At 43.2% G+C, this 26147-nt stretch overlaps 1 protein-coding gene across 3 annotated transcripts in view; it reads left to right on the top strand.

Moving 5' to 3' along the window:
* LOC113024813 (nidogen-1-like) overlaps positions 1-19181 on the top strand; it is a 36890-nt gene extending 17709 nt beyond the window's left edge. The window contains exons 9-20 of one of the 3 annotated variants that reach the window (XM_026172157.2): positions 802-939; positions 1147-1275; positions 2458-2601; positions 5574-5705; positions 8011-8244; positions 10352-10524; positions 11066-11192; positions 11716-11887; positions 13681-13838; positions 13930-14053; positions 15110-15222; positions 18245-19181. In XM_026172157.2, the coding sequence (XP_026027942.2) occupies positions 802-939; positions 1147-1275; positions 2458-2601; positions 5574-5705; positions 8011-8244; positions 10352-10524; positions 11066-11192; positions 11716-11887; positions 13681-13838; positions 13930-14053; positions 15110-15222; positions 18245-18363 (1763 nt within the window). In that variant the 3' untranslated portion in view covers positions 18364-19181. The remainder of the gene's footprint in view (positions 1-801; positions 940-1146; positions 1276-2457; positions 2602-5573; positions 5706-8010; positions 8245-10351; positions 10525-11065; positions 11193-11715; positions 11888-13680; positions 13839-13929; positions 14054-15109; positions 15223-18244) is intronic. The other 2 variants (XM_080302533.1, XM_080302534.1) reach the window with 2 other exon arrangements.
* The last annotated feature ends 6966 nt before the right edge of the window (positions 19182-26147 follow it).

The raw sequence follows: 26147 nt of genomic DNA, 5'->3' as shown, positions 1-26147 counted from the left end.
CCTGCCAGGAGCTCCGCCCAGCTGCACGAGCAGAAAGCAGTCAGTGAGTGAACCACAGATTCGCTTTTATCCATTAATCCTTTTATCATGAAGAAGGAGCAGCAGTCGCCTACAACATGCATGTCTCGATATTCCACCAAAATATCCCCAAATATTTAAATTCTCATTTCTGCAAACTCGACAGACAAACGCAGATTTTCCTTAAATACTTGAATAACAGAGCAGCTCTGATGTTACACAGCAGCTGTACTTCGTGTATTCACATCAAATATCAAGAACCATGGTGGCTTTGGAAGAAGCACTCAGGAAGTCACTAATGAGTGGTGACGTCGCGGTGGTTAGGTCCATCTTTTCTATACAGTCTATAGATGTTTGTGTTGCTGACGATGGAAACTAAGCGTGTCTCCAGGCGAACAACAACTGTGACAAAGTGAAACTGTAACAGCTGAAGAGCTGGATGGGAGAGCTTTCTAACACCAACACATGTAACATATGTGTGCATATGTGTGTTTGCACATTTACATGATGCTTGTTGTTCTTCACGGTTAGATTTTATTGGTAAACAACGTGCAGGTGACACAGCTCACTGTTCTCTCTCGCTGCCTCGCTTCTTGCTGTGCTGGTGGTTTACCGTGAGTGCTACTTTCTGGAGACACTGGATCTATTTTCAGGGTTATCATTATCTGGTTGACCTCCAGGGTTTGTTGCCAAACTGCACAATCTTTTCTGCTCGGTTCTGCGTTTGTGTGCTGTGAAGAGTCACATTGTTTCTGACTGGAGGTGTGTCTAATTTTCTGACAGGCAGTCTTCTGGAGCAGAATCCGTGCTTCAGCGGCCGACACGGCTGCGACATTAACGCTGTCTGTACACCTGGCGAGGGCGTCCGGTTCAGCTGTGAATGCACAGCTGGTTTCGCTGGAGATGGACGATATTGCCACGGTAACAAACCCACACTTGGTCACATGGTGAAAATGGGAAAGAACAGATGAGAGAATAATTTCAAAAATGTGACAGTCACGTGGAAACGCTCCATAGTAGTAAAATGATGATCTGAACCTGGATTACATTTAATCTGAGCGTCTACAAGCAGCACATGGAGCAGAGATCATGTAATGTGCAGTAACATTACATGTATGTTGTTGGCAGATATTGACGAGTGCAGGGAGACTCCTTCAGTGTGTGGACCCAACGCCGTCTGCAGTAATCAGCCTGGAAGTTTGCGCTGCGAGTGCTCCGCCGGCTTTGTGTTCGCCAGTGATGGAAAGACGTGTGTCGGTGGGTTGTGTGTGTGTGTGTGTGTGTGTGTGTGTGTGTGTGTGTGTTGACAGCTGGGGGGTATCTGGTTCCTGTGGGTGAGTATGACTTTGTTGCACCTAAAGCTGACAGCGGACATAAACAATAACGATCTGTGCAGCACAGACGAGATGTTTCCTGCCTGGTCTGTAGTGACGAGATGTGACTGCTTCAACCTAAAATGAAGATGCTGTCGGGTTCGTTGGTTGGACCTCGTCCCTCTGATGGGATGTTGTAATGTAGGATGTGTTTAAATATAATAGTTTGGATGGTTAATGAGTGCTGTGGAATTTTAGCTTCATAAGTCAAATACTCTTCAAGATTAATCTTTTTTTCAAAACGACCTGTCCACCCACCTACAGCAGGGCACTTTGAGGTGATCTCAAAAACTAAAGGCCTGGAAGTTTCACCGGGGCAGTACATTCCTGCCCCGAGTGGAGGATTTGAAATGTCTCTGGGTCTTGTTCACGAGTGACGGGAGATCGACAGACGGATCGGTGCTGCAGCTGCAGTAATGCGGACGCTGCGCCGGTCCGTCGTGGTGAAGAGGGAGCTGAGTGTAAAAGCAAAGCTCTCAATTTACCGGTCCATCTACGTCCCTACCCTCACCTGTGATCACGAGCTGTGGGTAGTGACCGAAAGAACGAGCTCGCGGATACAACCAGCAGAAATGGGCTTCCTCTGAAGGGTGGCTGGCCTCTCCCTTGGAGACTGGGTGAGGAGTTTGGCCATCCGGGAGGGGCTCAGAGTAGAGCCGCTGCTCCTCCACATTGAAAAGAGGTGAGGTGGGTCGGGCATCTGATAAGGATGCCTCCTGTTCGCCTCCCGGGTGAGACGTCCCACCGGGAGGAGGCCCCGGGGCAGACCCAGGACAGCGTGTCCTGGGAATGCCTTGGAGGAAATGGAGGTGGTGGTGGAGGAGGTGGCCAGAAAGAGGGAGGTCTGGGCTTCTCTGCGTAGGCTGCTGCCCCCACGACCGGCCCAGGATAAGGGGGAAGAAGATGGATGGCTAGATAGACACCACTGGTCTTTATTATCATACTAAATAATTTCCCCCAGGGATCAATAAAGTATTCTGATTCTGATTCTGATTCTGATTCTGATGAATGGGGACGTGTAGTTTGGGACAGGTTCATCAAAACATGTTTCTCTCTGGTCCTGCAGAGGAGAACCGTCCAGTAGATCACTGCCAGAGAGGCTCTCATGACTGCGATGTTCCACAGAGAGCACTGTGCCGCTACACCGGAGGTTCAGCCTACATCTGCTCCTGTCTGCCGGGGTTTGAGGGTAACGGCCGGGGCTGTCGGGGTGAGTTCACGGTGCTCGCTGATGTCTCATCCTTAATAAACAGATGCACTGTAAATGTAAGAGACACTGCTGCATGAATACAACAAATGTTTGGGATCGTATGCCTGACAGGTATGTTCACCTGTCACAGAATGAAGAGTCACTCCACAGCTTTACAGGCTCGTATCAGTGTGTGCTGCACAGCAGTCAGTCCTTTACCACAGACCTCTGTCTGTCCACAGTCACAGCTACTGAGTGGTAACTGCAGGTCGAGCTTTTACAAGTGAGGCTCAGCACAGCCTCATGCAATCCACAGTTCTGCACCTCTCTCCAGCTACATGACAGAAACCTTTCAAAGGCTCTGTGTGTGAAATGTTCAACACAGCCAGGACCTGTGTGTCATCAGTTTACTCAGATTACAGGTGTTTGGGGGTGAAAGGTCACCACGGGGCTCAGGCCCATCTCAACGCTCTCTTACAGCCTGTTTGAAGAGCTGGATCTTTATGGGTTTGATGGATTAACACGCTGACACTCGTGGCTCGAGTAATAATGCGTTCTAGTTTGCTGTTAGGTTTCAGAGTCATTTTCAGCACATTGCTCTAAATATCTGTAAGCTGATTGGATGTCTGTCGTCCTCCATGTAAAACTGTGTGTCCTTGAGTCTGGAGATGTTTGTCGTGCTCGCAGACAGCATGTAACGTACACCATGCTCCAGTGCTAATGGTACAGACTGTGAAGTGCTTCAGAATCAGTGTACTTACAGTTACAAACATCACGATGTTCGGGTCTGACACCTTTAGCTCCTGTTATCTAACCGTTGATCGACGTGCTGAAACATGCAGCCACGCCTCACAGCGCTGTGGGCTGATAGTGCTCAGCCCTGTCTCAGACTGGCTGCTTCGATCAGGGCTCTGTGGGGCAGGACTCTTTGTTCTTGTGGCTGGAGATGGCTCGTGATGACCGGCTGGATGTTTGGGCTACAGAATGCAATGAAGATGCTTTCCTCTCATAGCGTTTATGCTACCTGTCACTAACTCAGCCGTCGAGCCACTAGACTTATGACCGCTGGCTGGATCTGAGCCTCTGTGGACAGAGGGCTGCAAGACAGGAGGACAAAACTATTGCTGCTATAAATACACCGTCTGGTTAAAGAGACGGGTCTGTCAGCATGCTTTGTCGATTCAACGTTGGCTGAAGAAGAGTCTACTCAGAGCCCATAATTAGCAGCTGCAAAAAGGGACTATGTTAAAACCTGTACCTCACCCAGCCACCAGGGGGTCATTTGGGTGATTTATCTTTAAATTCAGTCTGTGATGCACATAGTCATCTAAATTCTGCCCACAGACGTACGACTGCTCAGTGTCCATCGGCTGTTTGTGTTCGGGTCCATATTCGCAAGCAGTGATAACACAGCTGCTCTCAAAGACACGACCAAACAGGTTTAGGAGGATTTTGCTGCTGCGGGAGCCTGCCAGGCTGTCGCGCCCGGGAACTCTGGCGTTATGGCTTCATTACAATAGACCCTGTGCACGGGAAAATGCTAACTTCCTGTTTTAAGACCGGATGTAAAGTAGCTTTATTTTGCGGTCAATCGCTACTGCGAAAGTGGACTCCAAAGTCATATCCAAACACGAAAACGGAAAGATGGCGTTAAGTTACAAAGAGCAGAAGGTGGGAACACTCACCACTGCTGTGTCAAAAAAGTCAAATGATCAGTTTTGACGTTTGAAGCGTGCAGATCGATTGTTTGTTTACATCACTCAACACAAGCAGAACTGCATCACTGCAGCAGAAGACACATCTCTGTATAGTGACAGTTATTATGATTTAAACAGGCAAATGTTCAGCATTCAAGCCACAGGTGAACAGGGATAGCTCAGTAGGTAGAGTGGTGGCCCTGACACCCCATGACCGGAAGGTCGGGGGTTCGACTCCACTGAACGGCCACCCTGAGGTACCCCTGAGCAAGGTACCGTCCCTACACACTGCTCCCCGGGTGCTGCATTGGTGGCTGCCCACTGCTTGATTGCTGGTTAGGGTCTGTATACATGAGTATTTACAACGAGTATGTTGTGACGTACCTTCAAAATTACAGCGGTCCCTCTCTATGACGCGGCTCACTTTCCTGCGTCCTGGTTGCTGCAGACGATCTCCTCTGTGCCGTCTCTCCTGTGATCTACTGGACGGTTCTCCATCGATCACCGGCAGTGTGACTCTGCTGTACTGTATGTTCGTTTCCCCCAACAAACACAACGTCGACAAAACGTTCTGCACCGTCAAAGGCACCTGCGGTAGCACCCAGAAGGCAGAGGAAGATGCTGACCATCACACTAAAACTTGGACTTCTGATTCATTAATGTTGAATTCTCTTGCAGCTGAAAACAGGGTTTGATCTTTGGTTTATACTCGACTTATTCTTCTACAAAGGTTTGAACTTTGAGAGTTTAAACAAGAGAGAAAAGTGTGAAAATGTTCATGCCTGCCTGAGAAAAGAGTATAAAGTGTGCAGTGAGGGGTTTTACAGCCTTAAAACATGCAAAAAATAAAGGTGGCTACATTGTGGATTTCACTTATCGTGGGATATTTTTAGAACATAACACCCGCGATAAACGAGGGACCGTTGTATACAGATACTGAGAAATATAAAATTAGAATCCTTCCTCTCTTTTGCTCTGAGGCGCGGAGGAAGAAATATCGACAAGTTGACGAACATCTACAGATATATTTGGTAAATGCCCAAGACACCTTGAGAAATGTAAATCGTCAATTTGGTTGACTTGTTTTAGAAAACCCGAGCATAAACAAGGCACGAATATCACACCGGAAACGAAGCGCTCTGCAGGAGTGCCGGAAGTAGCACATGCTAAGGCGCACATAGTCTATTTGCAGCATTCAACTAAAGATCTACCTTCAAACTTTTCACCATCTGGTGGCCATTACTGGTACTGCAAGATCCAGAATGTGAGGAGCCTCTGTTTTTTCTGCCTGTTCAGATGTGGATGAGTGCCAGCAGCAGGATCGATGCCACGCCGAGGCCTCCTGCTCCAACACACAGGGCTCCTTTACCTGTCAGTGTCGTCCTGGTTTCCACGGAGATGGCTTCCACTGCAGTCCCACGTTCTCAGGTGGGTAACCAGCACATTCACAGGTTTACAGACAGAGGGTTGCTGGTTCCAGAGTGACTGCCCCCATTCATTGTTTTAATCGTGAAACAGGTCATCCTGGAGGAGTCTGTTTAAACACCCCAGCCATGCATGTATCACTGTAAACGGAGACACTGAGACCCATGAGAGTGTTTTGATTTGTGCGTTCCAGTAAGAGTGTCGTCCTGCAGCTCCAGCTGCATGGTTCTGATGCTGCTCGGAGCACAGCAGCACATTCTCTGTCTGATCTAACTCAACATGTGACGCATTCAAGTACAGTTAGTGTTGAGGAAACAGCAGCGTTTTTTGTTCCTGATTCATGTTTTCTTTCTTTTTCTGAAAGTGTGTGTGTTACTAAAAGAAGACAAACAGAAGCGCAGCCAGCAGTCAGAGTAATACTGATTCCAGCTGTCAGCAGCTGGAGGCGCACAGCTAATTACAGCTTTACTCCTCTGCACCACAGTTTTGTCATATTTCCATCCTTTATTATGACCTGTCTTGCCTCTGAAGGCATCATTTAGTGTCCCGTGTCAAAACATGTCCGTGACTCTTAATGTCAGCAGCATCTTTTAAATGCCTCTAGTGTCGACAGCGGGGCTTTGATCGTCTCCGCCGCCATCAGGGATCCTTTGTCCCGTTGGACTGTTGGGGGCAGATGTGGCGCTGTGAGGACAGCCTGCTGTCGTGTGCGATGACACTGTTGTGGCTGGCTTGTGGTTTGTCTTTGAGGACACTCGCTGTGGGACCACAGAGATGAAGAGCCTGCTGCTTTAATCACTCAGTCTTTGTATCTGCAGCTGCCACGTGCTGAAGTCTGCTCAGGAGCACGGACCTTTGAAATAAGCCACGTGTCACATGTGTTTTGTTTTTCCAAATGACCCAGTCATTAAAGTTTGATGCATTTGAAAATGACGAATCCTTTGTTTCTAATAGTGATTCATTCCAGACTCACAGTCCATACAAACAAATGCACCCTGATCAGGACACCATACGTCTTCCTCCTGATTCAATGCTAACACTGCAGCATCGTTTCAGTTCCTGATCACCTGCTGATCAGGTTTTTTAGCCTCCAGTTTCCTCAGACGTCCTACAGACACCGTGTCACGTCGTTGTCTTTGGGAATCGTGCTGTTGGTGCAAAAATCATTTGTATGGAGTGTTTTTCGACATCAATCAATCACTCAAAGCTTTATTTGTCACAAGCAGGTTGCCCTGCAGTGCAACATGCTGCTTTTAACAAAGATACACTTGTATGTGTTCTTTGGTTGTCTGTTATGTGCTGACTGGTTCGTCCCTTTAGTAAACAGCTCCTTTGGGTCATTTGACCCGGCGTTCTTTGTTTCCTTGCGTTTCTGTATCATCTTACGTTCATTTGTTGTTCTTGGAGTTATTCTCAGTCCTAAGTTCTTCAGATTAGTTTACTGGGTTTCCCCCTCGTGTTTTATTCCATGTCTCTGCAGCTCGTCGTGTCTGTGCTCGCCCTCGTGCATTTCCTGTTTTATAGTGAAGGTCTGTGTCTCATGTCAGTGTATTGAGTTTTGCGTCCCCATGGTCTCGTCATGTCTTACTCCCAGCTGTGTCTCATTCCCTCGTTGTCCCTCTGTGTATTTAAGCCTTGTGTCTGCCTCTGTTAGTTGCTGGTTCGTCTGTGTATCGTCTCCTGTTGGACGTTTCAGGTTTCGCAGGTTTTTGTTCCTCTGTGTTATTGTTTTGTAGCTGCTTCCAGTTTAGCCTTTGTTTGGTTTAGTTCCCTGCGATGCTCTGCTTTTGTTTGTGCTTCACCTTTCCCTGAAAAGAAAACTCATTCATTTACTCAGTTGTCAGCGCTTGCACTTGGGTCCACACTTCTCATCTCCTGACGATCTGCCTCGCAGATCTTGACCCTTTTATGCTTTAGTGATTCAGAGGTCAAAGTGATGTGGTTTAAGTAACAAACACATAAAAAATTATCTGAAAGTCATCTGGTACATGGATAAAAGCAGCCAGCGTCCAAAGAAAGGCCTGGGGAGGTATTGCAGAAGTCTGACTGCTTGGATGCTAAATAGAAAGAAAGGGGCGGGGCTAGTGATGTCAATAACAGATCAAGAGCAGGTTTAACTTGACAGGTGTTGGAGCCTCATGTTTTCTTCCTGTTCCCTGTGACCCTGTGGATGCATTAATGCTAATGTCATCAGATGCTACTACTGTGTGACTGTGAACATGTGACTCTCTAAGGAGCGGGACACTGGTACGTCTCCGTAGGCGCGACCATCACTCTGTGAACGTGTTTCGTTCTCGTGTGTCCTCAGAGCGTGAGAAAACCCTGTGTGAGCAGCAGAGAGCGAGTGCCGTAGCCGACTCTGACGTTCCCTTCTCATTCCGTCCTCGTCCGACTGTCGGTCGGTACGTTCCCCGGTGTGACGAGCGCGGAGCTTACGAGCCCACGCAGTGCCACCAAAGCATTGGGCAGTGCTGGTGTGTGGACGCCAACGGGCAGGAGGTCCCCAACACCCGCACAGGACCTCACAGTAGCCCTCCTCTTTGTGAGTCTCTGTTTCTGCTTATTGATGTTGTGCTATCGGAAAACAAACATTTTATCGTGTCATTCTATCGATATATTAAACTTTTTACTCATATGAGGTTCATTTCAATTTAAATATGATTTCTTTTCTGCCTGAAGCTGCACATGATAAATGTACTGTCGAGCATTATATAACTGAAAACCCTCTCCTGTCTGATCATTTCCTGATAACATTTACATTTACAATAATTGATTACACAGCGGTGGAGAGTAGACTTTATCACAGTAGATGTCTTTCTGAAAGCGCTGTAACTAAGTTTAAGAATATAATCCACCCACTGTTATCATCTTCAATGCCCTGTACCAACATAGAGCAGAGCAGCTATCTGAACGCTACCCCAACAGAGGTCGATTATCTTGTTAATAATTTCACCTCCTCACTACGTACGACTCTGGATACTGTAGCTCCTGTGAAAACTAAGGTCTCTAATCAGAAGTACCTGACTCCGTGGTATAATTCTCAAACACGTAGCCTAAAGCAGATGACTCGTAAGCTGGAGAGGAAATGGCGTGTCACAAATCTAGAGGATCATCATTTAGCCTGGAGAAATAGTTTGCTGCTTTATAAGAAAGCCCTCCGCAAAGCCAGAACATCTTACTATTCGTCACTGATTGAAGAAAATAAGAACAACCCCAGGTTTCTCTTCAGCTCTGTAGCCAGGCTGCAATGTTCCCTCTAAGCTGCTGGCACGTCTCTGCACACAAAAAAAAACCTGAATTGAAATTAAAATTAATACTTTAACGATTCTGTTCTGCAGTGTGAGTCAGTGACTGGCTGCTCCTGTATGGGATCAGAACGATGCCACATTATCCCACAGTCCAGCCAATCACGCGATTCACATTCGTATATACGCAGCTAATCAACGTGGTTGACAGGCTATGACAGCGTCCTTATCTGCGACACCGGTGTTTTAGCAAAGCGGCTGATGTGGAGTGAAGCCACGTTAATGACAACGTGTACAACCATTGGAGATGTGAGCAAAACAGACGGAACAAGTGACGGGAAAAGTGTGGACTTTATACCAGTTTTTAAATTGTGTTGATCGGCCACGTAAAACCAGAGTTATGATAAAATATCTGCAGTGTTTGTTTTTCTTCCTGAATACTGTCGTTGTTTATATTTACTGCAGGAAGAAACGGTAAAAAGTAAGAAATATACCCATACCACTGCTTGGTAATAATAAATTCATACATTAAACTCATAGCACAGCACTGCAAACAGCTGGGAGTCAGTGCTGTGTGTGACCTGTAATGGGTTTACAGGGGAAGTGGCACAAACAAACAGGTTGGTCCGTCTTTACAAGGCTCCTCCCAGTTGTTCATGGCGTACACAGCTGAGCAGAGTAACTAAAGCCCAACTACAAAAACATCAAAGGGAAAAGGGACGGCACAGCTGCACACCACACACAGGTAAAAGGTTACACACAATAAAAACATCCATTTGATTGAAGCACTGAAAATAATTATAGATAAGATAACCTTTATTAGGCGCACACGTGGGAAATTTGTTTTTGATACAGCAAAAGTGCAAAGTTATGTAGCAGAAATTAGAAGACACTGGAATAGAATAAAAATACTACATACAATCGAGTAAAATAGAATAATATATACAATAGAATACAAATAGATCTAGAAACACCCAATAAACCCACGATGCTGATCAGTTTCCCAGGCGCAGTCCATCCACTCAAACTTGTGGCCACATGAAAATCATACCCACTCACACCAGAGTGACCCCACCTGACACTCCCACTACCTTAATAGAAAAATAAATGGCAGCATTCAAATATCTAAATACCCAAAAGATGAAATCAGTCCGTGATTAGAAACATAATCACAGCATACCGTGGCCATATATAGTTTTAATCTGTGCAGAGCATCGCAGAGTCCAGCTGGTGTATGCGTGTCATGTAATGCTGTACATGTACCTTTATATAAACTTGGATGTGTCAGACATGTCAGGTGATGTCTTAGAGAGGCCAGTATCATCTTGGTGAACTGAAGGTTGTAGGCTAATTGTTACATCTCCACACAAAGCCCACTGCCAGCATGACTCTTCTCCCACACAGGCATCGATCAGGCAGTTACTCCCGCTCCGATCGGTCCCACGCCGCGGCCTGATGTCCAGCCCATCGCTCCTGGAGCATACCTGCTGTTCGCTCAAAGCGGGAAGATCGAACATGTGCCGCTCGATGGATACATCATGAGGAGGGAGGAGGCCAAACCTCTGCTGCACGTCCCTGTAAGAACAATGACACTGCTGCTGCTGACAGCCTCCACAGATACTGACGTGTTTTTGTCTGGACTTTATCAGCCCGTCCTGCTGCCTGACATGCTTTAGTGTTACCTTACAGTGTAAAGCACCCTGAGACAGCTGCTGCTGTGATCTGGTGCTGAATTGAATGTGTTGTGGCCATAATGATATTCTCTTCAGAGAGATGCCACTTGGTTGTTTGACTTGGTGTTTCAGTGATATTTTACTCACCAGTTTAATTATCTGCGAGTGGTACCATAGTGACATCACTGCAATGCTCTCTGTGTCTAGACTCGGATGAGGGTCTTTTGAAAAGATGTCTGTAAGAGCCTGAATGTGTTCATGGATTATGATTTTTGTGTCCTCACACATTCACGTTGTTCTTTAGCTGTTTTCAGCTGCAGAGCTCTTCGTCTCTGTCATGAAGTCTAGAAATCATCTGGCACATCTGCATTAATGTGTTGCAGCTGAACACACAGCTGTCTGTTAAAATAATGAAAGGTTGATCTTTTTCTTCTTTCATGACCAGGATCGAGTGGTGATCGCTGTGGCCTACGACTGTGTGGAGAAGATGGTTTACTGGACCGACATCACTGGACCAGCTATCAGCAAGGCCAGCCTCACTGGAGGAGACATCGTTCCAGTTGTTACTAAAGGTACAGCACGTGTCGCGACTGAGCAGAAGCAGCTTTATATGTGGCTCCACTTTGTGCTGAACTTGTACGAGAGACTGGAGCTTGTGTGGTTCTTTGTTTGATTACTCGGGTGCAGGAGAAGTTATGCCCAGGACTTCTTTGTTCTAGCAGTGGGATGGTTTCATTGCAGCTGCTGTCACAAGAGCTAAACTATATTCTCAAAACCAAAGATCAAACTGTCCCAGTATTAGGGATTGAACATCCGACTCCTGGAACCTTCTGGTAGATCCCGTGGATGCTTCATCAAAAATCTTTTGAAAAGGCTGGTCAGTATTTTTCAGGTGTTGCTGAGCAGCTCGTGTGGCCACAGGAATGTTCTTGGTCTGTACTTCTTAGCTGTATGCTAGTGACTTGTAGTTTAAGGTTTTTTTTTCGATGTTCCTGCAGGCCCCTGATGAAGTTGAGCTCTTCGGCCTTTGGCAGTTAAGTGCAGTGGTGCCATCAGTCCCTGTATTCAGTGTTAAGTATGTCTGCTCCTCCTCAGAGCTGCAGAGTCCTGAAGGCATCGCCATTGACCACGTGGCCCGCCTTCTATTCTGGACTGACTCCACGCGAGACACCATAGAGGTCTCAAAGCTGGACGGCAGTCACCGGAGAGTCCTTTTTGACACTGACCTGGTGAACCCTCGACCCATCGTCACCAACCCAGCATACGGGTAATAGTATTTGTATTGGTATTAGTAGAGATGGACCGATCCGATATTACGTATCGGTATCGGTCCGATACTGACCTAAATTACTGGATCGGATATCGGAGAAAAATAAAAAATGTAATCCGATCCATTAAATATCACGAAAGCACCTCACAAAACTTGCAACACGCCGTAACTCGCCTCAGAACGTTAGCACGTCGGAGCAGTATGCATCACGTGATAGAGCGGCTGTGGCATGCGGGACCTGTCGGTGGTCTGGATAGCATGTGGAGCTTCGCTAGCAACCCGGCATTTCATCTCCGACAAAGTTATCCCCGAGAGAAGTAAAGCAAGTGTGTAAGTCCATCTCTGAATGTTTGTAAAGCATTCCTGCGTTAAGCTTAACGAGCGATATATGGAGCGACTGCCTCTTCTTGCTGCTACTTCAATCATGAAACTGCTTAACGATCAGCTGATCGGCTTTTCTGTCGCGAGTCCGTGTCTCTAGTTTGTTTTTGGCCCACTTTGCACCAGAAAGAGGAAACCAGCGGCTGAACAACAGCAGCACGTTTAAGCTTGATCAGCTGTTGTTAGAATTTATTTATTATTACTTTCTACACCAGGATCTTTTCTACGTAGCTGACGGCTGGTAACTGTGCAGGGGCGGATCTAGCAAAGTTTAGCCAGGGGGGCCGATAGGGCATTAACAGGGAAAAGGGGCACAAAGACATACTTTTCTTTCTTATTCTCATTTAAAATGTCGAGCTTTTAATAAATAATTATCTGACACCCAAAGTTTTAATTTGATGTAAAATGAATAGAAGTCAATTACTGTATATAGTGACTATTAAGTCTAATATATATATATATACCCTAGTAAGCTATAGTACTTTTTCCTTTGGGAAGGTACCATCTGTGCAGTCTGCAATTTTGTTGAAGAAAGATGTTGAATCTATTTAATATTTCTTGAAAAATAATTGATTTCTGTGCATTTTTTTTTCACACTGCATCAAATTAAGGTTGATTACGTCGATTAAGCATCATGAGGTGGAGCGTGAGGGGTGGTTCCCTATTTTTTATTTATTTATTTTTGTTGTTGCTGGGAGTTGGAACCCTATTAGTTAGGTTGCTTAATATTTATGCTAAGTACTCTTTAAAATACCAGAATAGGGAGGATGGTGTAGGTTTAAGTTTATTAGATTGATCAGTATTGCTGAACTATGAAATATTTTTTTTTGCATACAGGTATAACAGAATAGCTTTAGTGTAGTTGTTGTTTTAAACTTGAGTATGAACTTATACAAAATGCAGCAAGATATTAAAAAAACAGTTTTGTTGATTAAAAAACACTATATCGGATTCATATCGGTATCGGCAGATATCCAAATTTATGATATCGGTATCGGTATCGGACATAAAAAAGTGGTATCGTGCCATCTCTAGGTATTAGCAGTAATACTATGTAATCGTATAACGAGGAGTAGCACTGACCCTGTGTGTACTACATCTTTTGGTTGCTTCCTTTAGAAGGTTCCTTTATCTCACAATGCCTCTATCATCCTCCTCATCCTCCCAGCATCTTCCTCTGTCACTCCAACCCTCTGCATGTCCTCCTTCACTATGAATCAGCATCCTTTGTCCAATATATCCATTACTACATGCCATATATTCTAATTACTAGCAATAACTTCAGGACTCTTGGTGAAAGCTAATGTGCTTGAGTCTGCTAGCAGTGAAATTAATATCAGAGCAGAAGTTGTATCATGAACCCAGCAGTAGCAGTTTCTTGTAACTGGTTTTTGTGATGTTGGTCTCAGGCGGCTGTACTGGGCAGACTGGAATAGAGACGGGCCTAAAATTGAGATGTCCAACATGGATGGGACTGGGCGAGTTGTCCTGGTCAAAGACAATCTAGCACTTCCCAACGGTCTCACCTTTGACTATGAAAACCAACAGCTATGCTGGGCAGATGCAGGTAGGAAAAAGCCTTCCTCAGATCCACACACAGCACTCAGAGCTCCTACTGGTAATGTGTTCCTGGATTACTTATCCCAATGACTCTGCAGGAACTCGGAAGGTGGAGTGTATGGATCCTCACCGCCAACTGAGGCGGAATATCGTCGAAGGGATCCAGTATCCGTTTGCCCTGGTTTCCTTTGGAAGAAACCTGTATTACACTGACTGGAGGAGGTACCAACTAAGACATTTACTTTGCATTTTTCTTTATTTAGAGCTCTGCTGATCTAAATCCAGAAAGTCCTGGCTCAAAACTGTCAAATGGTACATGGACTGAGTCTTATATCCGGTCTTTAAGTGATGACATATGAACCCTGCTTCCGGGTCCAAACTGCTCTGAGTTTATTAAGGCTGTTGTGTTTTTAACATGTTTTAATGTTTTGTATCTTGTTCTATTTAATCTGAACAAGCCAGATTACATAGTGTTTAGTGATCACTAAAACAGTCAGTGATCGCTGTCGGCCTCTCTCGGTTTTTATTGCCACTGTTCATTTTAAAGCTCAGTTTTTAAAACCTTAGGATGTAACTACAGCCCAGCCCATGCAGCAGTATATGAATGACTAACCTGTATTGTGGATGGATTATCTCAGTTGTTCTCCTGGCTGAAGTTTGGTCCGTTTACAGCATCCTGCATGTTAACATCCTGCATGTTAATTCAATTCAATTAAATTCAATTCACTTTTATTTATATAGCGCCAAATCACAACAAAAGTCGCCTCAAGGCGCCTCATAGATACAGAGAAAAACCCAACAATCATATGACCCCCTATGAGCAGCACTTTGGCGACAGTGGGAAGGAAAAACTCCCTTTGAACAGGAAGAAACCTCCGGCAGAACCAGGCTCAGGGAGGGGCGGGGCCATCTGCTGCGACCGGTTGTTAAACTTCATAGTTACACCTGGTAAAGCAGCAACACTGATCATTTTATTAAAGATGAAAGAATTTAGACAGTTTGTAACTCTCAGTGATGTCGCAGTGTTCGTTTGACTTTGGGACCTGAAGCGGAGTTTGGACCTGGAAGTGGCTAATGACGTCAGCTACTCTCACGGAGAAGTCAAAACATTTTATACAACATGCCTCATTCACCTATTTACACAAGCCCTTTTCCTATGTTTAAGTGCTTTGTATCTTACATTCACTACATTGTGACTAATGGCAGTGTTAATGTGACATATCTGACACATCACTATGTGGCCTCTGAGATATTTAAAAGGTTGTGGGTGTTTTACAGGGAGGCCGTGGTGGCTGTGGATCGTCACTTGGGGAAAGAGACAGAAGAGTTTCTGCCACAGAAACGCTCTCGCCTGTACGGCATCACCACAACAGCAACACAGTGTCCACAGGGTATGACTTCTATCAGCCAGAGCAGTGACTGAAACCAGAGAGACAAATGTAGGGACTAAGGACGATGAGAAATTGTAGAGTACAGTCTGTGGGAGGAAGGTTTACAAAGGTTTTTTAAAAAGGGGGCAAAGCTCATCTGAGTGTAATTAGCTTAGCTTAGCATGAATACTGAGATTAGGGGAAAAAGGTTGGTTTCGTTTGGTTGTTACTAGTTTTTAATTGTTTTTTTGGTTTTTTACATTAATAAATATTGCCAGAGGTCATAAAACCGTCAGGAAATAAGGGAACTAGGGGTGTGTATTGGCAAGAATCTGGCGATACAATATGTATCATAATACAGGGTGGACGATACGATATATTGCAATACTAAAAGCCAGACGATATTTGTGTTTAGTAGGACTAAATTTAATTAGGAAAACTCAAGTAAACAGTCCAAACTGTTTAATGCTTGACATGAAACATCTGAAACAAAAACACTCTAAGTTCAAAATGAATGGAGAAATTAACATCTGCCTTATTAGAAGTCATGTCAAATAAACAAACAAAAACTACTTTACTGAAATATCAAGTATTTTTTAACATGAAAAAAGTAAACATGTAACACTGAAGTCTTTCTAAGTACTATGATTGTAAAATAGTTATCCAAAAACTGCTCTATGGAGCATCAAAACAAAGTACTTTTTATGTGACCTTAACATAAACAAATATAAATCAAAAATGAAATTGCTTGAAGAATCCATCCAAGTAAACATTAACAAAAAATGTAAAGTGCTATTACAATTAAGTGTTAATAAAATAAAGTACAGCTCTGCAGTGTCCATCAATGGAACACTTTTAGTACAACCTGAAAAAAGGAATTTACTCATCTAAATAAGTGCTTATGAGACTCAACCAAAATGTCAAACATTCTCATATCAGAGATTTTACATGTGTAGTGTTTTCTCAGTGTTTATTTTTCAATTTCCAGATTTTTGTGAAGGAATACAAGCTGGTCGACATGGTCAGCTCTCAGGACACTTCTCTGTGCATTTACTATGTCTCCTGCAGAGGAGAAAACTCTCCCTGCAGAGACACTTGTTCCAGGAATGCATAGGAAACTCCTTGCTACTTTGGATAGCTGAGGCAAGTCTAGCCGCGAGAGCCATGTTTGGTGCATTATCGGTAACAACAACAACAAGGTCCTTTGCGTTCAATCCCCATTCAGCCACAGCGTCAGTTAGTAACGCTGCAATGTGCTCACCTGTGTGACTGTCATGCATGGCTCGGGTTTGTAGTACATGAGACTGAAGGTCCCACTGGTCCGTTATGTGATGTGCTGTAACAGTTACGTACGATTCAGTGGCTCTCGAAGTCCAAGCGTCGCATGTCAGAGCAACTGTCTCAGCCGAGCTGAGAGAGTCCAGCACTGTCGCTTTGACTTCTTGGTACAACTTTGGCAGAGCGATGTCCGTGATGTGTTGTCGAGAAGGAACGGTGTAACGGGGCTCCAGCGTTTTAATCATATTACGAAATCCTTTATTCTCCACAACACTCAGAGGGCGCATGTCTTTGCAAATAAAAACAAGTACTGACCGCGTTATTTTTGTTGCACGAGTTGAAGTTGCTGGTAGTTTCGAAAAGTTAACTTCTTCAATTGTCCGTTGAGCGGGATCACCTCGTTTCGTTTTAAAATTAGCATTTGACGCTACGTCGCTATGGTGTCTAGACACGTGTGTTCGTAAATTTGTTGTGTTACCGGAATATTTGACTCTGGCGGTGCAGATTTTACAGACTGCATAGCTCTTGTCATAGTCTTTACTGCCTTCTTTTGTCCTAAATCCAAAATAAGTCCACACATCATCTTTGAAAGCTGCGGGGGCCGGCTGTATCCTCTCCTCTTCAGTCATCAGTTAGCTAGCATCACACACGTCCACTGACTGTTCTACTTCGTTCTTTTGGCAAACTAGACGCTTCTACAGTTATCGCGAGACCTCGTTTTTACGTCATAGTAAAGGCGGTGAAAACTGCAAACCAGTGGCCGGAGTTTGAATTCCAACATACAAAAGAAATAAACAGTAAATGCATGTCCTTTTTCAATTAAAAAAATCGATAACAGTGATTTTAAATATCGATTCAGTATCATTGCGCGAAATATCGCGATATTTGGTTGTATCGATATTTTCTTACATCCCTAAAGGTGGTGGTGATTTTCCCATGTTGTCTTTTTGTAAGCAGAGAAGTTTCCCGTTCGTTGGAACTTTGTGGGCTGAGAGTTTCGAGCTCTGTGGAGTTTGTTTCACAGCAGTTTAATGCAGTGGGAATAGTGGGAATAATTGATTCCAGATTCCATAGCATGTGAAGCATGGGAATTTCAGGCTGACATGACCTCAGAGAAGCCAGCTGTGGATATGGAGACTGGCTCAGAGCCCAGAACTGTACAACAGGCCACGATGAGAAACTGCTTCACCTGCTGGTTTCGGTGCAACACAAACGGATGATGAAGTGTTCAGGCACTTCCTGAGGCTGCAGATCCTCTAGTCATATAGTCATGTTTATGCACTCGTCCCGCCAGCTGGCCCTTCTGTTAACACACACATGAGAACTCTGAGGTATTTTCACTTTTGGCTGTTTCAGTCCACATGAAAACATTATGGGTTCTTCCCAGTATAAAAGACGGGCACGCTAACTCTGATGTGAAATCTTTATTTCAAACACGTACGTAACACAGATCTCTTTTTGCTACTGCTGGCCTTCACACACAAACTCGATGAAAGAGCAGCCAATCAGAACTCTGCTCTGTTGCCCATTACTGTTTTTGTTTTTACACTGTTGTGCTGCTCTAAGCTCTCTTTGCATTTAGTTTGAGAACACATGTGAATACAATGTAACTAAAATGACATTTGACAGCAACAGTGGTGCACATGGGTGACATCATCAGTCCTCTGCCACCATGGCCTTTCAGACATCCTGTACGGTCAAAGTAAGAGCCTTTCTGTAAAGACCTTTGTGACATTGTTGCATTGTCTTCCCTTTGATGCTTTAGTGTATAACTACTGCGCTGACAACGGCGGATGTTCTCACCTGTGCCTGCCACGGCTTGGAGGGCTCTCCTGTCGCTGCCCGGACGCGACTGACGGTCAGTGCGAGGAGAAGGTCCTGTGAGCTGAAGACGACGGGACGATTTCAACTTTTCTTACTTGAACTTTAACATTTCTGTAGTCATTTTAGAGTCTTATGAGCTTTTGAAAGCTGTTCAAACCTCACTGTGTCTGTCCTCACTGGTTCTCACATCTGCTGATTGTTGCAGTCCAAAGTGAAAAACACAGATTTACCTGATTGGGTGATGAATATGTGACAAGGTACCGTTGTTTATAGTTTATATTGTGTACTTTCAGTCTGCTTGTTGCTTTCTGATAGATGTGCTCTAAAAGGTTTTTGTGTCAAATATTCTTCTGGAGTTAGTGATGACCACAGTGCCTCCGAGTTTTGTGAACAGTGTTTCCCTGCTTTGACGGGTTTGTCTCAGGTTTGACTCCTGGATTTTCACACTAGTGAGTTAGTGCTTCTGCTTCATTTACAGGAAACAAATGGAATAACTGTTAGTTTCATACAGCATTTCTTCAGTTCAACTGTACCAATGTGACATGATTATATAGCTCAGCAACCTTACATGATGAAATGTGACTTTTCGGCAGGACTAACATACTCAGTGATTCTGCAGGTGGACCTCTAACAGGGAGCCTGTGACAAACATTTATTCTGTTTGTTCTAAACCCCGCAGTGTATTTTTATATGAATGTAAATATTTACCCAATATGCCAACAGTATTCTGTCTTGTTTAAATGGTGCTGATGTAAGCCTGAGATCTACCTGATGATGGTGATTGCTGTGACGGTGTGTGAAACAGTGCTCCTGTTGAACTCTACCTCCAGTCTGTGCTCCATTTTTCAGTGATGATTAAAGATAAACAACTGGTGTAACTGAAGTTCTCGCTTATTTGAAGCCATTTTCCTCAGGTACGGAAGACCTAACAGCCAACATGTTCATCAAACCATTTAATCAAATCACAATCAGGATTTTTTTTCTCTCCGAAACTCGATAAATTGAGGACATTCAGCTGAATTTCCATGTTTAAAATGGCCTGTATTTATATAGCGCTTTACTAGTCCCTAAGGACCCCAAAGCGCTTTACACATCCAGTCATCCACCCATTCACGCACACATTCACACACTGGTGATGGCAGCTACATTGTAGCCACAGCCACCATGTTTAGGATGTGGTCCATGTAATGTCTAAATACAGTGTAAAACTTTATTGGCATAGATCATTATTTCATTTGAATATTACCATCCACAGACCTGGTGTGACATGCTATTGTTCTCCAGTATGAAAACAAAAAAAACCCAAACCCCAAACTGCACTGTGTGTACAATAAAGTGTTGTACTGCTATCTTTGTATTGAACAGTAGACTGGTGACCTGGTGCACTCCTCTCCAGGATGTACCCCTCTGTAAATAAATGTGTGGGACAGCCTCCTTTCATTTGATCAGTGTTGCATAAATAAGAGCCACTCTAAGTACAGTGGTCCCTCGCTATAACGCAGTTCACCTTTTGCAGACTCGCTGTTTTGCGGATTTTTTTGCATGCTTTTTTTATGTTTTATTTTTTAACAGCGCATTGTGTTCTGCGTCCTGATTGGCTGTAGACAATTGTCAATCAATCTCATGCCGTGTCTCCTGTACAGTACAGAGTGTGTTCAGATTGTCAAATTTACATAAATCTTCGATCGCTAGCAGTGTGACTCTGAAGTGCTGTACTGTATGTTTGTAAGTTTCCTCCCCAACAAACAACAATGTTGACGAAACGTCGTCACCTGCGGATGCCTTTGGTACCGTGTACATTTTAGGACATCGTCAGGTCTCAAGAAAAAATTTGTCAGGTATCAGACAAAAAAATGTCAGGTCTCAGTTCTCAAGAAAAAACATTGGACATTTGAAAGCCCAGTGCAGCAGCAAATCGCTCGTGCTTCACAAGCTGGACCCACAGAGTCTGCTAAGGTTTGTCACTGCCATAGTAGATATGAGATTTATATAAACCCATTTAGAGTGAGGTCCATGTAAATTTACCATTCTCCATTTGTTTATCTTCTGACAGCGTAAGATTACAAGTGTGCTCCAAAGCTTCCTTTGCCTGTTAGACGTGGGAGCAGAAGTTTTTGGCACTGCATTTTAAAATGAAAACATATTGCATTTATTTACAATTAAAGACACACAGAGCAGGAGGTGTGTTACTGTTTTACATCCACAGACACACAAGCAGGCAACATGAGGTCAAGTTATGGCAATTTTATTTGTGTGTTTCAGTGCATGTATTTAGATTAGAGTTTTTAAAAAACAAACAAACGTCCCAAGAAGAAGGATGGGGAGAAAGAAAGGTGGAGAGAGGAGGAAGAAACTATTGATGTCCTCAAACTGGATGCTGCTGGGTCAGTTCTTTCTCAGCAGGCTGCTCCAGAATCCCCTCCTGTCCTTGGCTTGCTTTTCTTTTGCCTTCAGTTCTTTTAAGGTCTTGTTGAGCTGCTCCTCGGCATCTTTAAATGTTTCTTTCAGCTGCTGTTTGGCCAGTTTCACTTTGTGTTTGAGGAGCTCTTTAGCTTCCTTTTTGAGCTTTCCTATTTCTTTAAGTGCGTCTTAATAGGTAGATAGGCTTGTTAGAGCCTGCCAGGACCCTATCACTCCAGATAAAACCCTGATAACTCATAACCTACATGGTAATTTCAAGTGTGGGGCATGCATTAATTGCCAATATACCAAAAATGTTAAATCATTCAAAGACGCTATAGGTGACAAAACCATTGCCATAAAGGGCTTTATCACATGCAGAACTAACAATGTAATCTACATGATACAGTGCCCATGCAATAAAATATATATAGGAGAAACATCCCGCCCTCTTAAAGATCGAATTAATGAACACAGAAGTTCAATCAAGAGGAATGATTTAACCAGCCCTGTTGCAAGACACTTCAATGATAAACATCCAAATTCACCATTATTTTTCCGGCATAGAAGCCATTAAACTAAACCAAAGAGGTGGCAACATAAATTTTATCTGGAAAAAAAGAGAAGCATCTTGGATATTCCGTTTTAAGAGTCTGCACCCCAGAGGTATGAATGAGGATTTTTCTATCAAAGAGTTTTTATGAGCTACATCTCCCTTTTTTTTAACCAGTTAAATTACTCTCACGTGAGTAATATTTATTTAATTAATCTTATTATTTTAGCCAAAGAAGAAGTAGCGCTTCAGACATCTCATCTTAAGTCTACAATTCAAGTCTAAATTTTAGATATTTTACATTTTAGAGACATAAATAAGGATCTTTTAACAAATGTGTTCCCATGTGATGATGTAATCTTGTTTTCTAATTCAAACGTGCTTTTACCATTCAACCCCCCCCCCCCCCCCTTTTTTTTTAAACCTGTGTGTATATTTATAGCATCCTCCTTATGCATTTCATGCATGTGTTATTTTCAGACGTATGGGGGTTATGTCACCCCCCCTCCTCCTCATCAGTAATGATCTAGTCCGGTATTTTCTTGGGCGTGACTTAGCCAATTAACCAATACCTACCTATTATATGTCAGCTGACCTATCTATGAAGTTTTGACTGGTTAATTTGGAATTTTTTTCTGTTTCCTGTCTTGTATTTAAGCAATTTTAAAATGTTCTACTATGACCCTGATGAAGGCCACAAGCCGAAACGCAGTGGTCTATTATTAAAGTTGTTCATCTTCCCTCAAGTGTTGCTGGAGTTCCTGCTTTGTGATTTCTTTTCTTTTGCCTTCAGTTCTTTTAAGGTTTTGCTGAGCTGCTCCTCGGCATCTTTAAATTTTTAACTGCAAAATGAACTGATGAAAACGGTACAAAGGTTAAAGTACCACATGTGCTGTAGTGAAAGCTGCAGCTGTTTTATTGATAAAGTTAAGGACAAAAAAACAAAAGGATTAATCACCCCTGTAACTGTGTCACTATACATCAGCATTAACAGGACCTCAGTTTGTATCTCAGACCTGCACAGCTTCCGTTTTAAACACTTGATGTACTCAGCTGCATGAAGAGCGTGTTTGAGTTTCTCTAACACAATTAAATAAAACCTGATGAAGGTCAAAGGTCACAGTTTTCACAGTTTTTTGCAGATAGTGTGTTATTTACCATAAAGTGATGCAGAGTTATTCATACCAGAGTAACCAGAGAGGATCATATCTTTTTAAATATATAACTTTCTACAGGACTGAATATAATATCTTTATGTAAAAGTCCGGAGCCTCTGGGGAGTATCCGAGTATTTATAACATTACACAAAGCAAAGGTCTCATCACAGTGTTCATGAAATGCATCTCCTGGGGCGGGCCTACAGAGGAGCTCTGAAGATTTCCCTGTGAGGGAGCTGCTGGTGAAGATCATGAGTCCTGCTTGATCAATGCGATGAGCTTCAGTGTTCCTGGTGTTTCTGAAATGATGCCTCTTTCAGTGGGTCAACAGAACTTCTGGCACAGGACAGCTGTGATGAAAGAACGGGAAGAAGTTTCTCCAAACCTCTGGACCCAGAAACCCAGCTTGGTCCTGATGGTCTCCCTCACTAGTTTCTCTCCAGGGTGAATGTAGCTGTTATAGATAATATAGACTATTATTAAATAAAAAGAACAACTCACACTACACTACTGAAACCTTCTGCTGATGTTTTTAAAGTTTCCATGTTACCAGGCTGTAGAGATTTAAACAGTTTTAGATCCATCACACTCACAGTCTTATGTTAAAATCTCAAAGGACAGCGTTATATTTTTGATATTAACAGTAACTCTGGGCCTCTGTGGAGTGTGCAGCTGATCTCATCGCTGTCTAAAAATGGATTAAAAAACCCAAAAGAAGTGCTGAATCCTTCAATAACACAGACTATTAGAGTAGCAGCTGTCTGTGTGAAGCACTTGCTGCAGGGTTGCACCATGAATGTATTCAGTTGCCAACAAAAAGCAGGACTCAGTGCGGGCAACTGTCATGAGTCTGACGATGTTGGGGTGAGACAGTCTCCTAATAAAACAGAAACATCACGTGGCTCAGATTGAATCTGAATTGTAACTTGAATAAATGCTTTTGAAAACTGAATTTGAATTAGTCTAATTTGAAATTCAATTTATGGTTCGGAAACTCCAGGTCCAGCTCAAGATTGCCACTTTCGGTCCGCTGGTAAAACGAAGTTCGATTACTCTCCGCTTGATTAGTCTTGAACCGGAACCGGATGTAAGTTCCAAATAACTGAATTTTGGAACTGAAACTGAATGGTGAGAAGTGAAACTGAAATTATTCGAGAGCTACATTTTTAAAGGATATAATACAGTTTCAAAGCAATTGAATTCAATTTCAATTTAGTGACGATCATTCAGAAACCATAAGTTGAATTCAGTTGAATTGAATTGAGTTCAATCTGAGCAATTCAAATGTAACTATTCAAATTCAGTTTCTGATGGCACAGATTTCTGCCCATACTGTAGTTCTAATCATAAAGGTGTAAAATCCTATTGTTCAGGGGCAGATCTACAAGCAGTGTTGGAAAGGTTACTTTTAAAATGTATTCCACTACAGATTACAGAATAGATTTCGTTACGTTACTGAATGAGAGTAACGTATTCAATTCAATTCAATTTTATTTATACAGCGCCAAATCACAACAACAGTCGCCTCAAGGCGCTTTATATTGTACAGTAGATCGTACAATAATAGATACAGAGAAAAACCCAACAATCATGCGACAGTGGGAAGGAAAAACTCCCTTTTAACAGGAAGAAACCTCCAGCAGAACCAGGCTCAGGGAGGGGCGGGGCCATCTGCTGTGATTGGTTGGGGTGAGAGAAGGAAGACAGGATAAAGACATGCTGTGGAAGAGAGACAGAGGTTAATAACAGATATGATTCAATGCAGAGAGGTCTGTTAACACATAGTGAGTGAGAAAGGTGACTGGAAAGGAAAAACTCAATGCATCATGGGAATCCCCCGGCAGCCTACGTCTATTGCAGCATAACTAAGGGACAATTCAGGGTCACCTGGTCCAGCCCTAACTATATGCTTTAGCAAAAAGGAAAGTTTGAAGCCTAATCTTAAAAGTAGAGATAGTGTCTGTCTCCTGAATCCAAACTGGAAGCTGGTTCCACAGAAGATGGGCCTGAAAACTGAAGGCTCTGCCTCCCATTCTACTTTTAAATACTCTAGGAACAACAAGTAGGCCTGCAGAGCGAGAGCGGAGCGCTCTAATAGGGTGATATGGTACTACAAGGTCATTAAGATAAGATGGGGCCTGATTATTTAAGACCTTGTATGTGAGGAGCAGGATTTTGAATTCTGGATTTAACAGGAAGCCAAAACAGGAGAAATCTGCTCTCTCTTTCTAGTCCCTGTCAGGACTCTTGCTGCAGCATTTTGGATCAGCTGAAGGCTTTTCAGGGAGTTTTTAGGACTTCCTGATAATAATGAATTACAGTCGTCCAGCCTGGAAGTAATAAATGCATGAACTAGTTTTTCAGCGTCACTCTGAGACAGGATATTTCTAACTTTAGAGATGTTGCACAAATGGAAGAAAGCAGTCTTACATATGTGTTTAATATGTGCGTTGAAGGTCATGTCCTGGTCAAAAATGACTCCGATCATTAGAGATAGGTTGATCATATTTAAGATCGAAGAATTAATTAATGGCAGGACTTCTTTGAGCAGTTTTGTAGGAATGGGGTCTAAAAGACACGTTGATGTCTTGGAGGAAGTAATTATTGAAGTTAACTCAGAAAGATCAATTAGAGAAAAAGAGTCTAACTTAACATCAATGGTACTAAGAGTAGCTGTAGATAATATTACATCTGTGGGATGATTACTGGTAATTTTTTCTCTAATGATAAAAATGTTATTTGTGAAGAAGTTCATGAAGTCATTACTAGTTAACGTTAAAGGGATGGTTGGCTCAACAGAGCTCTGACTGTTTGTCAGCCTGGCTACAGAGCTGAAGAGAAACCTGGGGTTGTTCTTATTTACTTCAATCAGTGATGAATAGTAAGATGTTCTGGCTTTGCGGAGGGCTTTCTTATAAAGCAGCAAACTATTTCTCCAGGCTAAATGATGATCCTCTAAATTTGTGACACGCCATTTCCTCTCCAGCTTACGAGTCATCTGCTTTAGGGTACGAATAGGTAGTTATTTATATATTTTCATTATGTTCTGTATTTCAAACTGTAAACTGTAAATTAAGCTTGTTTGGTCATATTTTTTTCGATTGCATTCTTGTAATTTTACATGCTTGTACTTTTAATACATTTTTGATAACATAAAAATAAATTCTGAAAGAAACCTGCATTTTTCAATACAAAATTCAGATATTTTCGAAATTGATTTGGCATGCAGTGTTACATTAGTAAAGTATAATATATTGCATTAGAAACTTTCACAGGATCAGTACTGGACTATATCAAGTTCTGTATTGCAAATGTGACTGTGGACAAAAGCATTCAGGTTTTCCCAAACCAAAAACCCTGGATGACCAGCGAGGTCTGCACACTCCTCAAAGCCCACAATGCCAACTTTAGGTCAGGTGAGCTGCTCGAGCTGACCTGAAAAGGGGTCCCACCTGTCCAGCAACAACACACGAGAGGTGTGGCATGGAATAATAGACAACATAAACCACAGAGGCAGAACTGTGAAAACAGAAAACCTGAGTGTGCAGCTAGCAGAGGACATAAACAGCTTCTTCGCCCGCTTTGAAACACCACAACAGCAGCATTCATCTGCCTCAGCCCTGCTCCCATCCTCATCCTCACCTGGTTCCTGCACCGCTCCATTCACTGTAACGGAGCACGATGTCAGATGTGTGTTCCTAGCAGTGAACCCCAGGAAGGCGGCCGGTCCAGAT

The sequence above is a fragment of the Astatotilapia calliptera genome, chromosome 6 (assembly GCF_964374335.1).
Source record: "Astatotilapia calliptera chromosome 6, fAstCal68.1, whole genome shotgun sequence".
NCBI lineage: Eukaryota > Metazoa > Chordata > Actinopteri > Cichliformes > Cichlidae > Astatotilapia > Astatotilapia calliptera.
The sequence above is the reverse complement of the archived record's forward strand: the minus strand, read 5'-3'. Positions and strand labels throughout refer to the sequence as shown.